General features: G+C 39.2%; 1 protein-coding gene across 5 annotated transcripts in view; it reads left to right on the forward strand.

Moving 5' to 3' along the window:
- Nucleotides 1–22,263, forward strand: part of VTI1A (vesicle transport through interaction with t-SNAREs 1A) — a 394,338-nt gene that overhangs the window by 199,527 nt on the left and 172,548 nt on the right. For 3 of the 5 annotated variants that reach the window (XM_066238519.1, XM_066238517.1, XM_066238518.1), the window contains 2 exons: nucleotides 14,841–14,911; nucleotides 15,849–15,910. In XM_066238519.1, the coding sequence (XP_066094616.1) occupies nucleotides 14,841–14,911; nucleotides 15,849–15,910 (133 nt within the window). Of the gene's footprint in view, nucleotides 1–14,840; nucleotides 14,912–15,848; nucleotides 15,922–22,263 lie in introns of all 5 variants that reach the window. The other 2 variants (XM_066238520.1, XM_066238521.1) reach the window with 1 other exon arrangement.

Here is a 22,263-nt window from a genome sequence, read left to right on the forward strand (position 1 = left end):
AGACATACAAGACACACTCGCTGCCGGCAGAGGTTTGGGTGCTTTCTTACAAGCTTCAAGTATTGTCTCTCAGTTCAAATATGGCTACAAGAGAAGCCATCTGCCTTCACATTAAATATGTCCTCCCAGGATAGGGTTTGAACTTTTTTTTAAAAGTAGCTCTCACTGTTTCCTGAAGTTTGACTCGCATCAATTATATAGAAGTTATTTTCTTGTTCTTTCTAGGGTTGACTCTCCAACCTATGATTCATATTCTCACTTGTGGATATGACTAATTGCTTTCATAGGTTTAAAAAATCAATCTCTTTATTCAGTCTTTATCTTGTAAATCACTTCTTTGATTTGAAGAGCTTATTGTTTCTTCTCTTCACATTGAACGTAATTTTGAGTACTGCTCTGCAGCAAAAGCAATTGTCAAGGCCACCTGATCTGCTGTGTTCAGATGCCAGTGGGAGGACGCTGTCCTTAGCTCTAGAAAGTCATCAGAAGGGAGCAGCACTGTCTTCAAAGGTTTTTTAATGCTTAAGTGGCCTACCAGATGGTTTTCAAACGAGATTATAATTATGACAAAATAGTTTGTAGTATCTCAACGTCTGATTTGGGTAGAAAGATCTTGGCATCATCTTTCTTCATGAAATAAGCACTGTAGTAATTGACGTCAGTTTGTTTTTGATAAAACTGACATCCTTATTAAAAACAGTAGTAGTGATAATAATTGTAAAAGTTGTTTGAGAGTGGATTTCCAGCGTATCAAAGAAGAAAATGAATGGACTGTGGACTTTTCCCTTCTGAGGACGGTCTCTCCAAGAAAAGAAAAAGGTTAGAATAGGGAGTTGGCAAAGGCCACTTGATCCATGCACGCTCTATCAAAGGAAAGTTTTTATCAGGAAGATGTTTGGTATATTTCCTGAAACCTCCTTGGAACTCTAGCATCAGCCAGGAATGGAAAAGGAGCCCAGTCCTCTGATTTCCGACCATTAAGAAATTGCCATGCCCCCTGACCTTTCAGGATGTTTACAGTGGAATGTTGAGAATGCTGTAGTGAAGGGACTTCCTATGCTTCAAATGACAAAACACCAACGATGTGATGCAAAGATGATGGGAAGAGCTTTGGGCGTGAGCTTACCTAGAACCACGTGTGTCCGCCCGAGTGATTCCACAAAGACGTGCACAAGGCAGTGCAGAGAGGCAGGCACTGAACACGGACCAGGCTCATGTGGTCCTCAGAAAGGAGTGACCTCTACATCGCAGCCATCATTGTTTCCCTGAGTGTGCAATCACTGCAAGTCTCACAAAACAACAAAATATGCAACGCCTGGAAGGGGATTGCAGACTCTGAACCGTGTGTGTGTGTGTGCATGTGTGTGTGTGTGTGTGTGTGTGTGTGTGTAAAAGACAGAGTTGGAAGAGCAGCCCTGCGGGCCTGGGAAGTAGGCCACAGTCCGGGACGCTCTCAGGCCTTAGAAAATTCATCTGGTGTTTTTTTCCTTTCAAGTAGAAAGAGTCCTTTTTAAATATTTTCATCCTTGTCTTTGGATGATGACATTCAAAATGTCATAAAATGACTAGCTCCCTTTTTGTTATGTGTTTGACCCGAGTGTTGCCCCAAATTGCCAGGCCAGAATGCCTGGGATGTTGGCCACTTACGGGCTGGTGAAAGCAGTGTGTGCCAGTGACCATAACCGTCGGCTCTGGGATCAGTCACAGGTTTTGAATACTGGCCAACCTTGGGCAAGTCACTTACCCTCTTTGAGCCTCAGATTCCCTGTCCTTAGAAGGGGTTAATACTAATGTACTTCACAGGGTGGTTGGTTGTATGAAGATTTAAATGCGGTATCTGTCAGGTACTTAGCACAGTGACCAGCACACAGTGAAGCAGTCAATAAATAGGCAAAAATAGAAATTCTTCCCTGGAGGGAAGTATTCACTGCAGTATTTTACACACAGCCTGTAAGCAATAAACTTTTGTTGTATATATAGTGAATGAATGAAGTCATTTTTTTCGTCACCCAGGGTTTGAGCCTGTATGCCATTTTCCCTCAAAAAAGCCCCATCTCAACTTGTTAATACTCTTACACGGAAGGTTTTTAAAAGACTTGATTTTAGTGGTTCCCTAAGAGAGCTTGTTGCAATATAATTAAAAATTCTTCTTAGAATTATGCTAATAAGTTCAATATACCATCTTGCCCATGAAGCATAATAAATTCTCTATTGTATTTATAGAAACAATGATGGCTTTGTGTTATTCTGTATTTTAGAAATTCCCAATGTCATAGTGCTGGCGAAGAAAGGCAAACAGTAAGAAAACTATTTTTAAAGGAGATTTAGTAAAAAAAAAAAAAATGTCTGTAAGTGCACATTTGGTTATGAATTATCCTTCGGAGGTCAAACTGTTATTTCAGTTTACAAAATTGAATAATTCTTTACTGTCCTTCATGTGACATTGATCAGCAGTTGCCATCCGATGAGCAAGATTATCAAAATCGGTATTTATTTAGCCTTTTCTTTCAAGTCATAAGGCTAGCATAAATATTAGGCACTGTCTGCTACATGATATGGTTTAAATTTTCCCCCTTAGATGTTCGAGTTTTCTGTAGATTGCTCTGGTTTATTTGCATGGGTTCCAATTAATCTTTATTTACAAAAACAGGCCACTGGATGGATTGGCTTAAGGACCAATCTGAGAACTTGTTAGAAATGCTACTTCTCAGGCCCCACTCCTGGGACCCAGGAACCTGTGTTTTAATCATTCTGGCTTACTTTTGTTTATTGATGAATCTCTGCCCCATCTACTTCCACAAAAAGAGGTTTCTTCCAGTGAAAGATGTGGTAGGTGTATCAAGAGCAGAAAGTAATAACCCAGGACAGAGGACAAGCCAAGAAGGAACGGGAAAGTTTGGAGCAGTGTGGAGCAGGGGAGCTTGTTCCATGAAGAAATCCTAGAAGTGTTTTCACAATGAAGGATTAAACTCACCCAGAGCTTCCTCGGACTCAAGCCAAAGAAGAAAATATGTTGTGTTGCATAGCTTGCATCATTTAATAATACAAAAGGAATCATTTCCTGTGCTGTCCAAAAAATCTTTATAATCAGGAAGGGGAAGAAGTGTGGTGGTGATCTTTAGATAAAACAAACTAAGAAATGTGATAAATCTTATCCTTGAAATCAGCTCGACTAAAACAGTATAGAAATATTTCTTGTTTCATTAATTTCTTAACGAAATCGTTCGAGTACCAAAGCCCCAGAGTTAAAGGGGTAAAGTTCTACATCCAGTTCAGATATGTAGTATTATAGAATATGAAGGAATGACAGCCAGCAGTCCTCCACAAAGAGTTTAACGTGACTTCTGGAAGTTTTTAAGAAAATACATGTCTGAACCTCCCTCACAAGAATTCTGTTGATAATTCAGCCTAGAATGAGGTCGACACAACCATGTTTATCGGAAGTTCTATAAATGCGTCTGCTCCAGTAACGAAGCAGCACGCTACCCCACGAGAGCCTGTGCTGTTGGCTGCCCCCTTCAGATTTCAGTCCCCTCGCTCAGGCTTCGGAGGGAAATAAATGGCAGAGAATCCGAGAAGGAGAGCACAAGGCTGAAAGCTGAAAAGTGGGTATTCTCTGCTGTCAGCTGAAAAAAGACCGGTGTTGTAGCTCCCTGATAGCAAGTAGGTCTTATCCCCTGTGCCGACGCTGATCCATCGGAGCTGATTGCCTGGAGCATTTCATGGCGAAGGGTAGTTGTGAGCAAGCCGTGTTCAGGGGCAGTGGGATTGATTAATGATGTCTGCCGGGTGTTAGGATTAAAGAATGGTGTGTGTGGCAGATAGCTGTTCACTTTGCTCTCAGGACTAGCTAAGTGGGGGGGGGGGCAGGAAAGGGATTTTGTTGGAAAACTGAAGAAACAGACCCTTTTTTTCTCTCTGGATTTTGATTTTCAAATGTTAATTTCTTCCTAGCCACCTTTATTATTAGCCTCACTTTCTCAGTGTTCCCCTCGGCATTTCCAGCAGGATTTCCTGCCCACTCTTTCTTGAATGGTGATCATCCTTTAGGTCACAACTTCGTGTGTCTTAATGCTCAAATTCAGCAGCATTGATGTCCAAGAACTGTTCTCCACCTTTATCCAGTATCCTGTGTTTCTTCAGAATCGATGTTTCTTTTTTCCCATTTTCTCAATACCAGCATAATTCGGAGCTAGTGCAAGGTCAGTTGCAGACCACCACAGTAAAGCGAATGTTATCGTTAATTATAGCCCACGAACTCTATTTCCCAGTGCACATAAAAGTTATGTTTACATTGTACTGTAGTCTGTGAAGTGTGCAACAGCATTATGTCTTTAAAATGTGCATATCTTAATTAAAAAGTACTTTATTACTAAAATCTACTAACCATTATCTGAACCTGTTAAGAAAAATGGCACCAATATACTCAACACAAAATACTCAACACAGGGTGGTGACAGACATTCAATTTGTAAAAAACAAAATAGTATGTCATGCAAAGCACAATAAAACCAGGTATACCTATATATCTCTGCTGCTTCCTCTTGTTTCAACCTAGCTGTCTGCTTTCAGTATCTCAGAAAAGTCAAGATAATGAAAAAAAAAATACTGTATAAAACATAACATTTTTATTTATAAATCAATGAAAACATTGGTCCAGGCTTTGAATTAGGATGTAAATTAGAATTTTTAAAAATATATCATAAAGACTATAACTTCTTCCAGATGAATTCTAAATATTTAAAAATTATTTTATTTCTTGATCTCAGTGAGAGAGGCAAGGAGAGAGAGAAAGAGAGACAGGATCATCGACCTGCCCATGTATGTGCCCTGACCAGGGATCGAACCAACAACTTATGTGCTTCAGGACGATGCTCTAATCAACCGAACTATCTGGTCAGGGCAAATTCTAAATATTTTGTGTAAATAAATAATAGCTTTGTGGCCTCCTCCCTTATTCCATAAACAAAAATTAAACCTAAATGTATCCAAGACCTAAGGCAAGAACTAAAACTATTAAACTCTTAGACAGAAACATAAGGATAAATCTTCATAGCCTGGATTTGACAATAGATTCTTAGATATGACTCTAAAAGCAAGTAAAAAAAGAAAAAATAGACAAATTAGACTTTATTAAACTTTAAAACTTAAATATCACATATCTGATAAAGGTTTAGTATCTAGAGTATATAAAGAACTTTTACAACTCCACAACAAAAAGACAAGCCAACTTAAAAATGGACAAAGGACTCAAATAGGCATTTTTCCAAAGAAGATACTTAAATAGCCAATAAGCACCAGACAAGATGCTCAACATCATTGGTCATTAGGAAGATGCAAGTCAAAACCACAATGAGATGCTACTTCATACCTACTAGGATGGCTATATTAAAAAAAGGAAAGGAATAAAACAGCTGTGGTTGAGGAGAAATTCGAACCCTTTGCACTGCTGGTGGGAATGTGAAATGGTATATCCACTGTGGAAAACAGTCTGTGGTTTCTCAAAAGGTTAAACAGAGAATTACCATATATTTATATATCATAATAATTTTGCTCCTAATCATATACCCTAATCATATACCCTAAGATAGTCAAATATTTGTACACAAATGTTTATAACAACACTATTCACAATAGCCAAATGTAGAAACAACCAAAATATCCATCAACAGATGAATGGATGAGCAAAATATAGTTTATCCATACAGTGGAATATTATTCAGCCACAAAATTATATGCCACCTGCTACCACATGAATGAACCTTGAAAACATTAAGCTAAGTGAAGAAAGCCAGTTCATATTTTCAAAATGATGCAATTTCAATAATTTTTTGTATTTAAACCTGCAGATCACAAGCTTTGTTTGTTACTCATATGTTTATATATTGATATGCATCTATTGCCACATACCTGAATCCAAAGGAAAAAAGTGACTCCAGCCTTCAGACCATCTTTCCTGCCTCGCTTCAATTCAAGTTAAAGGAAATATTGAGAAAAGGAATGTCAAGGCCAGTAATTCTGGTATCGTATTCTATTCACATATGACACTTGAGTTTCTGTTTTTATTTGCCAAAACACTGAGCCAAGTGTTCTCCTACTAGGCTCTGAACATGGGTCTGAAGCCAAGTAAATACGTTCTATTTCGTAAGTCTGTATACGGAGGAGGTTGAAATGTCATCTTCTGATTACCTGCTTTTCACAGCAGCAACAAGCCATTCCGATATATTAAATTTCCCATCTTCCCAGTTGATTTGTTAAGAATAACAAATTCTCACTTTGTAAAGGTATACAAATGTCTAATTACAATGTTGTATACCTGAAACTAATATAATATTGTGTGTCAACTGAAATTGAAAAAATAACTTTAAATAAAAATTACTAATAATAGATTCATTTGCCATTGTGACTAGGGAGTGGAGAAAGGGGTTGGTGAAATGGCCATTTAAATTCTGTGTGAAAATTGGCCCCTTATTTTTTTAATATATATATATTTTTATTGATCACTTCTCTCCTTTGGATTCAGGTATGTGGCAATAGATGCATATCAATATATAAACATATGAGTAACAAACAAAGCTTGTGATCTGCAGGTTTAAATACAAAAAAAAATATTGAAATTGCATTATTTTGAAAATATGAACTGGCTTTCTTCACTTAGCTTAATGTTTTCAAGGTTCATTCATGTGGTAGCAGATGGCATATAATTTTGTGGCTAAATAATACTCCACTGTATGGATAAACTATATTTTGCTCATCCATTCATCTGTTGATGGATATTTTGACTGTTTCTACATTTGACAGAGGAAGAGAGAGAGAAGCATTGATTTCTTGTTTCACTTAGTTGTGCGTTCACTGGTTGCTTCCTGTACGTGCTCAGAGGAGGGATCAAACCCACGACCTTGGTGTTTCAGAATGACACTCAAACCTGCTGAGCTAACTGTTGCCCCTTTATTTGATTTATTTATTGTTTGTTGTGACAGAGACAGAGAGAGGGACAGACAGGGACAGACAAGAAGGGAAAGAGATGAGAAGCATCAATTGTTGCGGCACCTTAGCTGCTCATTCATTGCTTTCTCATGTGTGCTGTGACCGTGGGGCTACAACAGACTGAGTGACCCCTTGCTCAAGCCAGCAACCTTAGGCTCAAGCTGGTGAGCTATGCTCAAACCAGATGAGCCCACGCTCAAGCTGGCGACCTTGGGGTTTCAAACCTGGTTCCTCCACGTCCCAGTCTGACGCTTCATCCACTGTGCCACCACCTGGTCAAGCGGCCCTTTATTTTTTAAAAGAACAAAAATATACTGAAGTCAAAAGGTTTGGATAAGAATATAATACTTCTAGGACTCCTGTTTGTGTAATTTGCAAAGAAGAGAAAGTTGTTCAGTCAAGATCATGAAAGCACAGCGTATGACTCAGTAGGGTGCTCTAATTCTTATATGGGGATGATGTTCAAGAAAGGTGGGAACTGTCTCCTGTCCAAATCTAGCCCAGATTGTCTCAAAGACCTTCCTTGGGCACTGACTTTTTAAATGTGTTCTAAAGTAGAATGCTTTGTCACCCACACTGTAATGCATATTGAGTAGGACACTTTTAAATGTATTTATCTATTTGCAGGGCAGAGATCACTGACTTAGGAATGGTGACTTCGGTCATGGTTGCAGCTGTGTTGGTAATTAGCAATGGCACCGGGAAGGTCTCCACCCCTGAATCCCTGCGCTCTTCATGTGCTCCTCTGTGCAGTGACTCTTACGGCTCACAGTTCTAAAAAATCTGTCCTTCTGTTATTATAAATGTGTAGAAGACAGCCATATTTTCAAGCTCAGTGGTTCTCATGACCCAAACTGTCCTGAGCACCTGCACTTGTCAGGTATTGCCTACTAAAATGCTCCGTATACTAAGAGGAATGAGAAACAGGCTCTTCTTGAAGGTAGTTTACAATCTAGTGGGGCAGGAAGACACACAAGCAAAGAGTCACCCATTTAGATCCTGCATGAGCAAAGTGGGAACATGAATGAGTGAAAGCGATCAGGTGGGGAGGTGGTAAACTCCACAGTACCTGGCTCTTCTGAAGGAGGGCGGTTGGAACACAATTCCAACCTGTGTTTACTGTGTGGGAAGGGGAACTCAGTGTAGGCTCATATTTCAAGTTTTGAAAGAAGTTAGAAGTCCACTTTCTATATGAAATCTCCTGTTTAAAAAAAAGAAAATTGTTGCCAGCCAGTTAAATGCTTAAAATCGTGTTTCATAAAAGCAAAACATGTTTGCTAACCACATAAAGTCTGCAGTCCACCCAACTGTGACTTCTGAATAAGGAGATAATTAGAATGTTGTACATTCAGTGATAGAAATGTGTCGAGTTCACAGTTCTTCCCATAATGGTTTCTAAAAGATTTTCTAATTACTTTCTAGTCACTTGTCAAGAGTTTAGGGCACTTTTTGTTTTTTTTTTAGAATGAGTAATTCATTCAACCTGGAGATCTGGATGATGCTGTTCACGTCTCCCTTGTCTGTTAAGTAAATACGCATTGGGCAAATTCCGTAAGTGAGCCTTTGGGATGTGTTTTGACAGTTTTGCCCATTCAAGCTGTCTGCTACTTCATCTCCTGACTTGCGCATTCTTTATTGAATTGTGGAAAAGGGATGTCTTTCCTGGGGCCCTGGTCTTGTTTCCTAGAATAGAAGTGATTCATTCTCATTTTTGAATGGAGCTGTAATTAACATGGTTCCTTTTGTTTAACAACCTCAATTTACATAGTACCTGCTCATTCCAGAGCATCATTATTGATAGCACAGCTGCATTGACTGATGTCTGAGGGCTCTGGGAATAGTGTTTATTAATTATCTGCAGCAAACCGGGCAACTAAGGGAGAGGTTCTGCTGCTATGACTTTGATGAAAGTGACGCTGATGATTTTTTTAATTGCTTAATGATAGATTTGATCACCTTAAAGCAAAATAGAATACGTACTTGCCTGCTAAGGAGGTAGTGTTAAATCATAATTGCTTTAAAAAAAAAGAGAGAAAGAAAGAAATATGGACCCTGAATACTTTTTTTGTGCTATATTTCTACTAAGAATGCATAAGTTTACCTTCAGTTTACATGAATGTGTAATTTCCTGTAATGTCATCATCAAAGTGCTTGTAAATATTTTATACTAGATTGTAAATGCAAATGTCCTCAGAGGCCAAGCAGGCTATTGTATGAAGTAGACCAATGTTGTAGATTCAAGCAAACTGGAGAGTATACAGCCTGCTTAAAAGCATTTAAGTTTGAGCTTCCTTTTTTTTTTTTCTTTTTCTTTTTTTTTTAGCATTGGGCAGTGGTTGGGAGCACAGCCGTGGGCCTCCTTTGGCTCTTTGTGCTCTAGTTTGCTTAAATGCTCTATAAAGAAAAATAAGCATTACAATTTTACAGAGTCATTTTTACAGAGTCATTGAGTCCTAATATTTCAGAGACCTAAGGGGCACTAAAAATTAAAACTGCCCTATGACCCAGCAATCCTCCTACTGGGCCATTGGTATACAAAGACTCGTGCACTCCTGTGTTCATCGCAGCATTAGTCACAGTGGCCAAGACATGGAAACAACCAAAGTGTCCCTCAATAGAGGATTGGCTAAAGAAGATGTACTTTAGACAATGGAATACTACTCAGCCATAAGAAAAAATGACGTATTGTCAGTTAAGACAACATGGTTGGACCTTGAGAACATTATACTAAATGAAACAAGTAAATCAGAAAAAGCTAAGAACTATATGATTTCACACATAGGTGGGATATAAAAATGAGACATGGACACAGATAAAAGTGAAGCGGTTACTAGGGGAAGAGGGTTTGGGGGAGTAAAGAGGGACAAATATACAGTAACAGAAAATGATTTGGCTTTGGGTAATGGGCACACAACGCAATCAACAGTTCAAATGCTATAGAGATGTTTACATGTATTCACATTGATCAGTGTCACCCCATTAAATTTCATTTCCTAAATAAAATAAATAATAAATAAATAAATAAGATTCTAAGAAATGAAAGAAATAACACCTTGATGAAGTTTGTAAAAAGACAGTTAAACATATAGGGTGCCGAGGAAGGAACATTAATTTCCGGTTAGTGCACTGCTCATAGCATAATGGCTAAAGTCTTTTTCTTTATCTTTTTTTTTTTTTTTTTTTTTGCATTTTTCTGAAGTTGGAAACGGGGAGGCAGTCAGACTCCTGCATGCGCCCGACCGGGATCCACTCGGCATGCCCACCAGGGGGCAATGCTCTGCCCATCTGGGGCGTTGCTCTGTTGCAACCAGAGCCACTCTAGCACCTGAGGCAGAGGCCATGGAGCCATCCTCAGCGCCCGGGCCAACCTTGCTCCAATGGAGCCTTGGCTGCGGGAGGGGGAGAGAGAGAGAGAGAAGAAGAAGGAGAGGGGGAGGGTGGAGAAGCAGATGGGCGCTTTTTCTTTTGCCCTGGCCAGGAATCGAACCCGGAACTCCTGCACGCCAGGCTGACGTTCTACCACTGAGCCAACCCAGGGCCTTTCTTTTTTTAATATTTTGAATTTATCAAAGGGAACATTTTCTGGTGAATTATATTTGAGGCTTTCTCCCTTTCAGCCATGATTATATTATAACATGATATGAATGTCAGTCAATTCTGCCTTCTTTTTTTTTTCTTGTGACAGAGATAGAGGGACAAACAGACAGGAAGGGGGAGAGATGAGAAGCATCAATTCTTCATTGCAGCACCTTACTTGTTCATTGGTTGCTTTTTCATATGTGCCTTGACCTGGGGCAGGGGGCTACAGCAGACCGAGTGACCCTTGCTCAAGTCAGCGACTTTGGGATCAAGCTGGTGAGCCTTGTTCAAACCAGATGAACCCGTGCTCAAGCCGGCAACCTTAGGGTTTCAAACCTGGGTCCTATGTGTCCCAGTCTGACGCTCTATCCACTGCACCACCGGCCTGGTCAGGCCAGTTCTGCCTTCTCATAGAGAATATTTTAATCTTATCATCTCCAAAATACAAGTTCGATATATTTCTTACGCTCATTCAGGTCAGTCTTATGGGGGTTCAGGTAGCATTATTGTTTTATGAATGGAGAGCAATGATGCTGTCAGTGGTAGAAGCTCCACAAGCAGTCTGATCTCTCGTAGTGCTAGGCTGGTCCTTCAGGAAGTATCTTGTTAGATTTGTAGCTCCCTGCTTCTGGCTTCATTCCTTGAAGGGGCAGAAAAGTGCTGAATGCCTGTTGTAAACCCTCCCCCCATATATGGAAAAAGAGAGGAAATATTCACCAAAACCCATTTTGCAGTTTGTGAACCAATAAAAAGGGCCATCGATCAAGGCTAAGATTCATTCAGGGTAATGGTGAAAACAAAAGCTCACTTTATAACTCTGAATGCCGTACTCCCGGGATGATTCCCAGGACCCCTGTGGAAAGGACAGGAGAAGTGCAGGAAGGAACTCTTCTTCCCAGGAATTCATTCATCATGCTCACACTGACAGGTAGAATTCCAGCGTGCAGCCTCGGGTTTGGTTTTCTCTTCTGCTTCCATTGTTTCTCACTCTCCAAAAGCTCCTCACACAGTCAACAAGTGAAATGTTTATCAAGTTTATAATCTCTCAGACTCTTTCAGTAAAGGTAGTATGGTTTATTCACATGCTAAGGGACTGTGAAAGTTTGAAACTAAAAACTCTAGACTCAGCCTGTCACACCTGCATTGGTGTAGGCCTGTGAGCTTTATTGGTATTTTTGGTAGGTGCTTACATCTTAAGTTCAATTATTCAAGAAAAGAAAACCTAACAAATGTTGCTACTTTTTAAATGAAATAGTCCCTGAATGTCTGATACTATTCTGACAAAGGACAATCTATTTTAAAAATAATTCCCTCTAAGCTGCTTGTTTTATTTTGGTTTGTTTGGGGTAGAGGAACATGTAATGAAAAACCCTACCTAACTGTCTTTGTATGAACTTTTTTTTCATTCTATAAAAGCAAGCATTGCTAATATGTGTGGCCTGGAATTTTCTTTGTTAGAGGTATTAAAATCAAAGGTAGCAAGTAAGAAATGAAAAAAAATGATTGTTTCCAAGAAATATATGTGTCTGTGAAGACCAGGATGTGTACACCCTTGCCAGTATCTCTTCTCTCACCAAAAAGGGTTAATTCTTTGGATGCTGAGATATTTCCCATGAGGCAAAGAGGCTGAGGGAGGGATTTCTGGCTCCTGAAAAGGCCTGAGCTCTTTACCTCTTATTCCATTGATTCCTTCAGTGGCAGACTATAGATCCATTCAGAATAGTGTTTTTCCCCTGTGAGCTGGATAGAATTGTGGATCTATTACCTGCATTTCAATGTGGACTTAACTTGAAATGCTTTGAGAGCAGGAAGAGATCACACACCTTTCATATACTCCATTTTTCACTTTATTTCATTTTCTCATCACTTTAGTCCTTCTGCAAATACTTACTGGGAACATTATGGTGGTGACAGACACAATGATAATAATAGTAATAATAAAGTAGGAGTAGTAATCTCCTACTTCCTCTTCATTTGAAATTACATGTTATAATACCCTCAATCTTGATAGGGGAAAATATTATATAAACAGTATGTTGCTGAAATAATTCCAGGATTAATGGTGTTCATCAATATTAGGGATTTTAAGTTAAAAATGAATTAAAATTGCTATACATATTATATTGATTAAAGAAATTCAATGTAACAGTAGTACCTAACAGAATGACAGAGTTCAATATTATAGCTGTTATGCAAAAAAAAGAAAAAATTCAACCCTAGTTTTTTCCTCCTTCTCAACTATCAGTATCATCTTCTAACTTTTATGATGCCTCCTCTGGGAACCATATATCTTATCCATTTTACCCTAAGGATAGATTGTATGGAGGTAATAATAAAAAGCTGACATCAAGCTGAGAGGAGATACTCTAATGGGAAAGTACTACACTGGAAGGAATTTTCCGAGTTTTATAGATATTGTACTGTAGCCTTTTATTATTTGAATTTGCTATCATGAAAGGACTATACAATACATTACTTTTCCTGATGTGTCACGAAGTACCAACTCTCATGTAACACTTGCCATTTAACTGCTCAATCTTCACTACTAACCTGGAGTCCCTTCAGTGAAGGGCTTGATCTTGTTTACTGGCCATGTCCCCAACATCTACATCTGGCACAGAGTTCTGGATTCAATGATTATTCGTTGAGTGTACTGATTTCATGATTGTGCAATTACATGCATTTATATGGTACCCTATGGCTTCCAAAGGATTTTTACCTGGGTTGTTTCATTTGGCTATAACAAGCAACTCTCTGAGAAAAGGAGGAAAGATGTTTTAATCAATGAATTAAATTGCAGTACAAGTGGGTCATGGCAGACTCAGGATAGGAGGAGGTCAAAGTTTTTTTTATATCAATTATCATTATTCAATAAGTAGTTATTGTTATAGACCAATCACTATGATAAATAGTTTAGCTGAATTATCTTACTTAACCCTTACAACAACCCTATGATATAGAACTATTTTTATCCTCATCTTAGAGATGAAGAAAATGAGGCACAACAAAGTTGGGTGACTTGTGCGAGGCACCACAGCTAGTGTCAGCGATGGGTTCTAGGCTCAGACAGTGTGGGGTCGCAGCCTAGGCTCTCAATATGGCCTAACCACTGCTCTACAGTTTTTAGGATGTCCCTCTAAAAAGTATATCAGTGTACACACAGGAATCAAGTAATTCCCATGGTGGTACCTTAATGCCTTGATTAAACTATTTCCTGTTGTTAAAATAGATGACTACCTTGCTTTTTGAATGATTCTGTAAGTTTGTTAGCCAGAGATGATTGTTGTTGTTAGGTTACAGCTAAAGAGACCATACAAGAGAAAAAGAAAAGAAATGAAGAATAAGGTAGTCAGACAGGTTGCCAAGATTAGAAGAGAGGCAGATTATCATTCTTCTGTTGTAGAATAAGGTACCTTCCCAGTGATGGAGAGTCTGAAAGGAAGTTATTCAAGGCAGCTGAATAGGTGTCAGGTCTCGTAAAAGATTCTCCAGTCAGAAGAGCCAACCACTGTCCATCAATGGGATGATCACGGCAACGGAAAACCTCATTGGAATTCAGCAGTGTGGCTTTTTAATGAATGTTTCTACCTGCCTCTACAAGGAGAAATGTTTGGAACTTCTGTCTCCAGCTTGAGCTGTTCTCAACTACTTAGGAGAGAGCTCACCTCTCCCTGACAACCATCCAGAGTCACTGAAAACACACTAAATGAACCTTGGCTTCAAAAGAGCAGCAGCCTAGAGATGGTTCCACTCCCAACAAGCTGCAGTAATTGAGAGTATGAGGACACTTTATGTGGGGCAAGCATATTAAAATCAACACCGTTCTAAATGGGGTTTCACTTGCATATACAGAACAGTGCAATAATGAAGTAGGAAAAGGATGGGAGAATCATGAACATTATATATAACCTGTAAAAACCAGAGGCTAAACGTCATGATGGTAATAGAGAGCCCATTGGACCTAGGCTGTCCGACCTGGCCAATAATTTGCTAAGGTTGCCTTGGGCAAGTCAGATCACCTCTAAATCATCATCGCCATGCTGGTCACGTTCTGTAGGTTGAATTTTAAATCACATCTTATCATACCTAAGACAAATAGGTAAGTTCATCAAATGCTTTAAAAATATTTTTCAGGTACATGAATTGAAATGTGTGTCTGATGTATGATGTACACTAACATTAATTCTGCACTCATTATGTTGGTGCTTCTGCTGCAAGTCATTCTCTCTTATACCCAAAGTTATCTTTCCTTACTCAAATTTTCTTTTCCACAGAGCAGATTGGCCAGGAGATGTTGGAAAACCTCAGTCACGATAGAGAAAAGATACAGAGAGCACGTGAAAGAGTAAGTAGAAGTGATACCGCCTTTTCACAAATACAGTAAACGCTGAGACATAAACTCCAGGGTCTTTGGCCCATACGTAGACAGTCACAGTCACATAGATGTAGGTATATGTATGGTCAGGGTGATGGAGGGATGGAGGGTCTGGGGAGAGGGAAAGAGAAGAGTGTAGGATGGAGAGAGAAGAGGCTGACTGTATGTCCCCAACTTAAAATGCCCACATTGATATCTCACTTAGCTCTATAGCCAATAAGAAGGTCATTGCGGCAAATTTTGGGGTATGATAGGTCTTTTATTTATTTTTATTTTTCAAATTTTTATTGACTGACTTGAGAGAGAGGAAGAGAGAGAAATATCAATTTGTTATTCTACCCATTTATTCATTCATTGGTTGATTCCTGTATGTGCTCTGACCAAGGATCGAACCTACAACCCTGGCACGTCAGAATGATGCTTCAACCAGCTGAACTACTCGGCCAGGGCATACGTCCAGCCTTTTAGAGTGAAATGTGAAAGCATTGATCTCATCCTCCTTTCATTCATTTTGCTTCCATTTTTTATTACTAGAGTTTTGCATATTCACAAATTGGAAAAATAACTAATTACCAATATATATATCAAACTTCGTCAGGCTTTGAGACATTTGCTTTTATATCCAGTTCAAGTATCCAGTTTAAAGCTCCTAGGATTATCTATCACATGTCTTTTTCTAAATCGAAGCATTTCCAGAGATTGTATAGGTGTCAAAAATGTATTTCAGTGCATTCTTTATGAACTGGATTTCCTATCACGAAAGAAAAGTCTTGTTTGCCAGCGCACTTTATAAATAATCCAGTTGCCTGCAGTTTGGTTTGGTTTGGTTTGGTTTGGGTTGGGTTGGGTTGGGTTGGTTTGGGTTGGGTTGGGTTGGGTTGGGTTAATGCTGCTCTTGTCCTCCCAGCTTCGGGAAACAGATGCTAACTTGGGGAAGAGCTCCAGGGTCCTGACGGGGATGTTGCGAAGGTAAGAACCAGGTAGGGACCCATCTTCTTCTCTCTCTCTCTCTTTTTTTATTTTAACTATGTTTTTCATCTCTTGGCAACTGGGCATTTTCAAGCATCCAAGCTTCTGCTCTTAGTACCCTGTGTCAAGACCCTTTTGAAATGACTGAGCACTGATATTAACTCTTGTTTGGACAGGTACCCACACTGAGTACCTTAGGTTAGAAGGTTTGAGCTGGGGGTGGGAGGTTATCTCAAGCTATGGGAAAAAAAATTAGGGTTAGACACGAAGTATTTTTTCATAGCCTGAGGAGGGCCCCATGGCAGGAGCCGAACAATTTTTATTTTCTGTTCCGGCAGCCTCTTTCATGGAGAAAGGATGCAGGCCTGCCTTCGTGTATCAGGAGCACTCCTGGTATTCGCTTTGCACTCTGTGGCCTTTGTTTTCATTTCTTTTTTTAAGAGATGCTGTTTGGGGAAACATCTGAATTTTATGTATACTTGAAGGTGGCTTTTAAAATGTAAAGAATATCCGAATAATTTGAATTTATATATGCGCACAAACACACGTTAATATTTTATATGTGTAATTGACCTTTGGTTGATGGAGAATATTCAGGAGAGCTTGAGAATACATGAATCAGTGCAGGTCATATTCTATAGTCTGAATTTTTTGGAAGGGAGTGGGCAGTATTTTCATTGGTCTGAAAATTGGAGCCATTTTTTTCACTTAGGTATATTCAGCATGTAATTATTTTACGTTGAGAATCTACTCCATGAGTATTATCTAGCCTAGCTTTCAATTTGGAACTGTGGCTAGACATGTGAATGGGGCATGTTGAGAATCCCCTCTAGAATAGCTTAATTGGAATTATAAAGAAGAGAATCTTTTTCTGTCATTGACTCTATAGAGAGAACTACTTGTAAATAAGTCTTCTCTGATCACATATCTCTATGTAATAACTTGCTAACAGTATGTTTGCGGCGTTAGAGATTGATCGCGGAAGAATCAATCAAAGGTATATAGTTGCCAAGTCTCCAGGGCCGATGTGATTTCTCTATCAGGCTGATCTCAAGTTCTGGCACATTTTCAACCTGTGTTGACCTAACTTCGTAAACCCCTTCTTTTCCTACATCTACAATCCCAGTTCCGAACCATAAACCACTAAACTCTATGATTAAGACTAATATGTAAATGACCTAGAAAGATGCAAAATCTACAGAGAAGTGATGATAGAAAGGAATGCTTCAGTGCCTATAGACAATAAAAGTGAGAAAGAAAAAAAAAAGACAGCAACCCTCTCTGGTTTCCCTGCGATGTGAGCTGTAACGAATATTCTGCACGTGTCTCCATTTTGTCAAATCTCATTAAAGAGTCCTCCTGCTTTACGTCAATTGAGCTGTCTAGAAATCATTCATCATTTTTAGTGTAAAAAAAAATCATGCGGTTATTTAAATAATATCATATTAATGTTAAAGTTCAGCTGTCATTTAATGGTATGGCTTAATCAGATGTAGCATTTAGGAAAAATAGTTTATTCAGGCTGCACGTGGCTTTCAGGTTGGCAGATTCAAATAAGGATTTATGGGTTTCTAAACCAGTGTATTTCTGTCCATGTTTCTGCTTGATGTACCTCACCCTTTAGCGCAGGGCACTGCAGAGTTATTTCAACAAATAAAGCATCTCCTCATACTGCGTTTGAATAAATTTGCAAGTCATTTAGAGAGGGCGAAGCACAAACAACTTCTGCAACCTTTGACGGGTCTTTCTGTGGGGAAATCATACTAACGCCGTTGTTTCAAAAGCCTGTAGAAGAAAATTACTCTGCTGAAATCTACTTGGGGTTCCCTTTGTAGGCAAACTAGGTCAATCAATGACTCATCTTATGGGATCTATCTAGAGCATGAACAAAAATAAAAATCCCCAGGTGGACATCACCTTGCACTTCTGAGCCAGGGAAACTTTTAAATCCACCTGCACATATTGGTAACTGTGTTTTTACTGGACTCTGGGTCTCGGCCAAGATGCCTAGGGACTTGTCATCAATATGGTACCCTAACTGAGCCTGGATCCACGTGCCAATGGTGGGTTTGTTTTCATTTCCAAGTACCATCCCACATGATGTTCATTTTCTTTTGGAATTGGGAAAAACATCTTCCCTACTCCATTATTTCTTTTTTTATATATAAATAAATTTTTATTCTAATAGAGTGACATCAACAAATCAGGATACATATATTCAAAGAAAACATGTCCAGGTTATCTTGTCATTCAATTCTGTTGCATACCCATCACCCAAAGTCAGATTGTCCTCCGTCACCCTCTATCTAGTTTTCTTTGTGCCCCTCCCCTTACCCCTCCCCCTCTCCCTCCTTCCCTCCCCCCGCCCCCGTAACCACCACACTCTTGTCCATGTCTCTTAGTCTCGTTTCTATGTCCCACCAATGTAGGGAATCCTGCAGTTCTTGTTTTTTTTCTGATTTACCTATTTCATGCCGTATAATGTTATCAAGATCCCACCATTTTGTTGTAAGTGATCCGATGTCAGCAGTTCTTATGGCTGAATAGTATACCATGGTGTATATGTGCCACATCTTCTTTATCCAGTCTTCTATCTTTTTTTTTTACAGTGATTAAAGCCTTTAAGCAAACTCTTGGCCAATACAGCAAGAATCCATAAAAGAGTAGTGTCCTTAACATGTTCACCAAGTCCAAGTTGGACCCAACACCATGCCAAGTCCCTGATAAATGCAACCCAACCCCAGTTCAGTCTGTTAGGAGCTGTCACTAGGAGCAGGAGTCCAGGACAAGTCCACCTCCAGGAAAAGTCCGCATGGCACTGGAATTATTGTCACAATTCTATACTTTGCAGCTCACGTCCAAGTCCCAATGACCGCTGCTTCTAGCTGGTAATTATTCAGGTAGACTGGAAAAGCCATCTGCAGCATGTGTGGAGATGGAGCTTCTGTTCTCCTCTGCCTGGAGAGATGAGATCAGGTTGCTTTTCCCTGGAGCTCTGCGACTGTGGCGTGGTAAAGAGAACCTTGGGATACACTAAGCTGGGTGGCAAAGGTAGATTCATAATAGAAGTTGGCAAAAGGGGGAAAGAGAGCTCTAAATTAGGAGTAGGTCCCAGCCTGAAATATGAGTGGGGCATTGACATAGGAGGAATAAAGGAAACACTATATATTAAAGCAGCAGAAAATAGGACTATCAACACCCACAACAGAGATCTTCAAGGGAAGAATAAAAAACCTGACTATTCAGGCAAAAAATAGTTAAGTGGCCCTTGTGCAAATGAGATCAGTTTACCTGCTTCTTGGAAGAAATACCCTAGGCTCGTCCACAGTGTCGTAGATGGGGCCGACGGCCCTGGGCACCTTCAGCCTTCAGTGGCAAACCCCAGCATTCTGGTCAAGGTTAGGTCATAGGTGGCTGGAGCAGGGCTGGAAGAGACTGAACCCTCCCTTAGAGGAGCGAGGGGGAAGCCTACCTTCCAGTGTCCCTGTTTCCTCACAGCAGAGGCATGTAAGTCTGGCAGGCTCTAGCATTATTTCTTAACCACGGGAAAACCATGTCTAGAGAGAGGGAACCCGGGTTAATGTGCCAGTCTCTCATTTCAGTGCTCTGGCCTTGCGCCCTCTGTTCTGTCCTCCCGTTCACATGGTGTTCACGTCCCACTCTGCTCTGCTGAGGTTTTATTCCCGAAGTCACATTCTCTTACCAACACTGCTTGGCTGCATCGTATGCTAACAGGTGCTTCTGATGTGGGAAAAGTTATAATACTGAACATGTACTCATTGTCACCTTCACCAGTGAATGAACGACATGACTGTCCTCCTTGTGCAGAGTCGGTGTTTACCCGCAGACATCATAAGCTTACTTATCTCCATGTGATAAATTCCGTATGACTAAGAATAGGTAGATATTCCGGAATATCCCCAAAAGCAAGGAATTATTTTATTTAAAAGAAAGACTGCTGATTACTTCTACTTGTTTCAACTTAGATATTTTTTAAATTCATAAAATGAACAGAAATGGGCATGCCATGGCCCCTTAGTTGGGTCATTTTACTTATCTTGATTAATCTATTGTGAAGACAGGTGAACAGGTGAGGCCGGTGTTCCATCAGTGCCCATGTCTGTACATATACCCGCCTGATCGTCTGTAAAACTGACCCAGAGCGGACAGGAAATAAGAGAAGTCAGCGGCAGCCACTACCATTTATGCTTTTTTATCTTATCTTTTTTTACTTCAAATGAGGCTTTAAAAAAAATCTATTTCCTTTCTTCATTTTTTCTGCTTATTCTCTTTCTGCTGAATATTTAATGCCTGTCTACAAGGCCTTGGGGATCCTCCAATGAAACCAGTTTGATTTTTGCCTTCAGAATGCTTCTATCTAGTAGAGAAGGTGTGCCTTCCAAGTGCTGTGGGAAGTCATAAAATGATCTAACCCTCAAGGAAGCCAGTGCAGATCCTGCGACTCTGAAAAATCCTTAATTGTCTTTAAAAAGGATGCCAGGAAAACAAATACCCAATAGAAAATACAGTTTTAATAGCTATAAAACCACTATGGTTGGGAAAAATAGAAGGTGATATGAAATCATAACAGAAACAAGTTTTGGAAAGAACTAAAGTATGTAGAAAATATTGAGATACATCTAGTTTACTGAGATAGGAACTGATCCAACCAACATCAATGAGCCATTCTTCATGTAACTACACAGTATTGCCTAAAGAGGAAACAAAATTGATTCATTCAAATTTACAGTAGTAAACCCTGACATCAGAATATAGGTATAGCCAGTTTCCTGTATTTTTCTTCTGTCTTAACATAAGACAGAGAGCTCCCTGGGGACCAACTGTTCATTTCCTGACTCTGTGGACAATATTTCAGATAATAATGAAAATGCTCATGAAACAAATGACCATTCATTTGGTGATTGGAGCCAAAAAAAAATGGATTTTCATTGACTTTCACTAAGTTGGGTTGTTTCTATGGTGTCTTAAAGTGCAAATAGCACCAAGAGGCTTGAATGTGGCTCTTTCGTATATTTGATGTATGTATGTGTTTGTATATTTTTCCTGCACATGTGACTCAGAAGTCTTATTAGATCAAACAGTGCTGGCTATCAGTGAAAAGGGAAATAGAAGTTTTCACGAGTTTCGGTCGGGAAACAAAGGACATCATGACTATTTCTTTTTTACCTCTGAAGAGTGAATAATCTATCAGTAATAGTAAACTTGTTTCTTGAAGCAGCTGAAGGATTCCTTAGGACTGTAACAGAGTTATACTTTGAAATTTCCACTGACATAAACTTGAAAGGCATTTTAATAAATTTATATTGGCTCACCCACTGCATGTATACATGCTGGCAAAAAGCTTACAACAACAAATGGCATGTGTGATTTTTTTAAATACCTTTTTTGTATGATTATCTTAGTATCAAATAATTTTCTCTCTCCCACACACTACCCATCTTTGCCCCTGTTGCTGCAATTTTTTTTTCAAAAAAACAGAATGTTTCCTTCAAAAATTGAGTTCTCTTTTCCCTCCCATCATGTTGTAACTTCTCTAAGTAGGCGTGTCTTTGCTGAGACCCTCTTAACTCATCTATAATATGAACAAAGCAGATGGTATTAAATGCAGCTGACCTAGCTAACACTGTTCATACGTTGCTATTTAATGTGTAGAATTGTTGTCAGAGCTACTTTGGACTCAGTCTGGGGAATAATTGCCACCTGTTGTTGCTATCCTATTCTACATTTTGAACATGGTTTTGTTGCTTTGGTCGGGAGGGAGGTAAAACATCTGGAAGGCTTAAATATGCTGTTGGAATAGTTCTTAAGGGTAAGAATACCAGAAATACCAATGCCAGATCTATAAGCAACAGAAATATAAAATTTTTAAATAAACAGTTTTGTTCCTAAAGAGATGAGCCATAGCTGAATGATTTTCATTTTATCTTCTTTAAAAATTCATTCTTTCCCTACCTCCTTTAGCATAGGAAACATTTTTTTTTTACATTTTAATTGTTCTTACTACAATTTCTGATAATTCAACAGTAGAGTTTTCAGACTTGTGAGAAAAAATGTCCTTGAGAATTTATTCTCAGTTTTTATGCATGGAAAAACATATATTCTCTCGAAATGCCTTCCATTAATGCTGCCCTGTTTCTGTGTCTGTCTCATTGCTCTTTCGTGGCCTGTTTTTACTAGTGAAGAATGTGGGCCCTGACCTGAAGCTAGTACAGCAAAACCTTACCCTCTAAGAAATTCTTCACCTTTTAATCAAATGCTTATTCTTTCAGAATAAATTGAATTTGCTACAGATTCTGTAAACTTAACAGATTTAGGATCCAGGCTTAGACTAA

This window comes from Saccopteryx bilineata, chromosome 7 (genome assembly GCF_036850765.1).
Source record: "Saccopteryx bilineata isolate mSacBil1 chromosome 7, mSacBil1_pri_phased_curated, whole genome shotgun sequence".
Taxonomy (NCBI): domain Eukaryota; kingdom Metazoa; phylum Chordata; class Mammalia; order Chiroptera; family Emballonuridae; genus Saccopteryx; species Saccopteryx bilineata.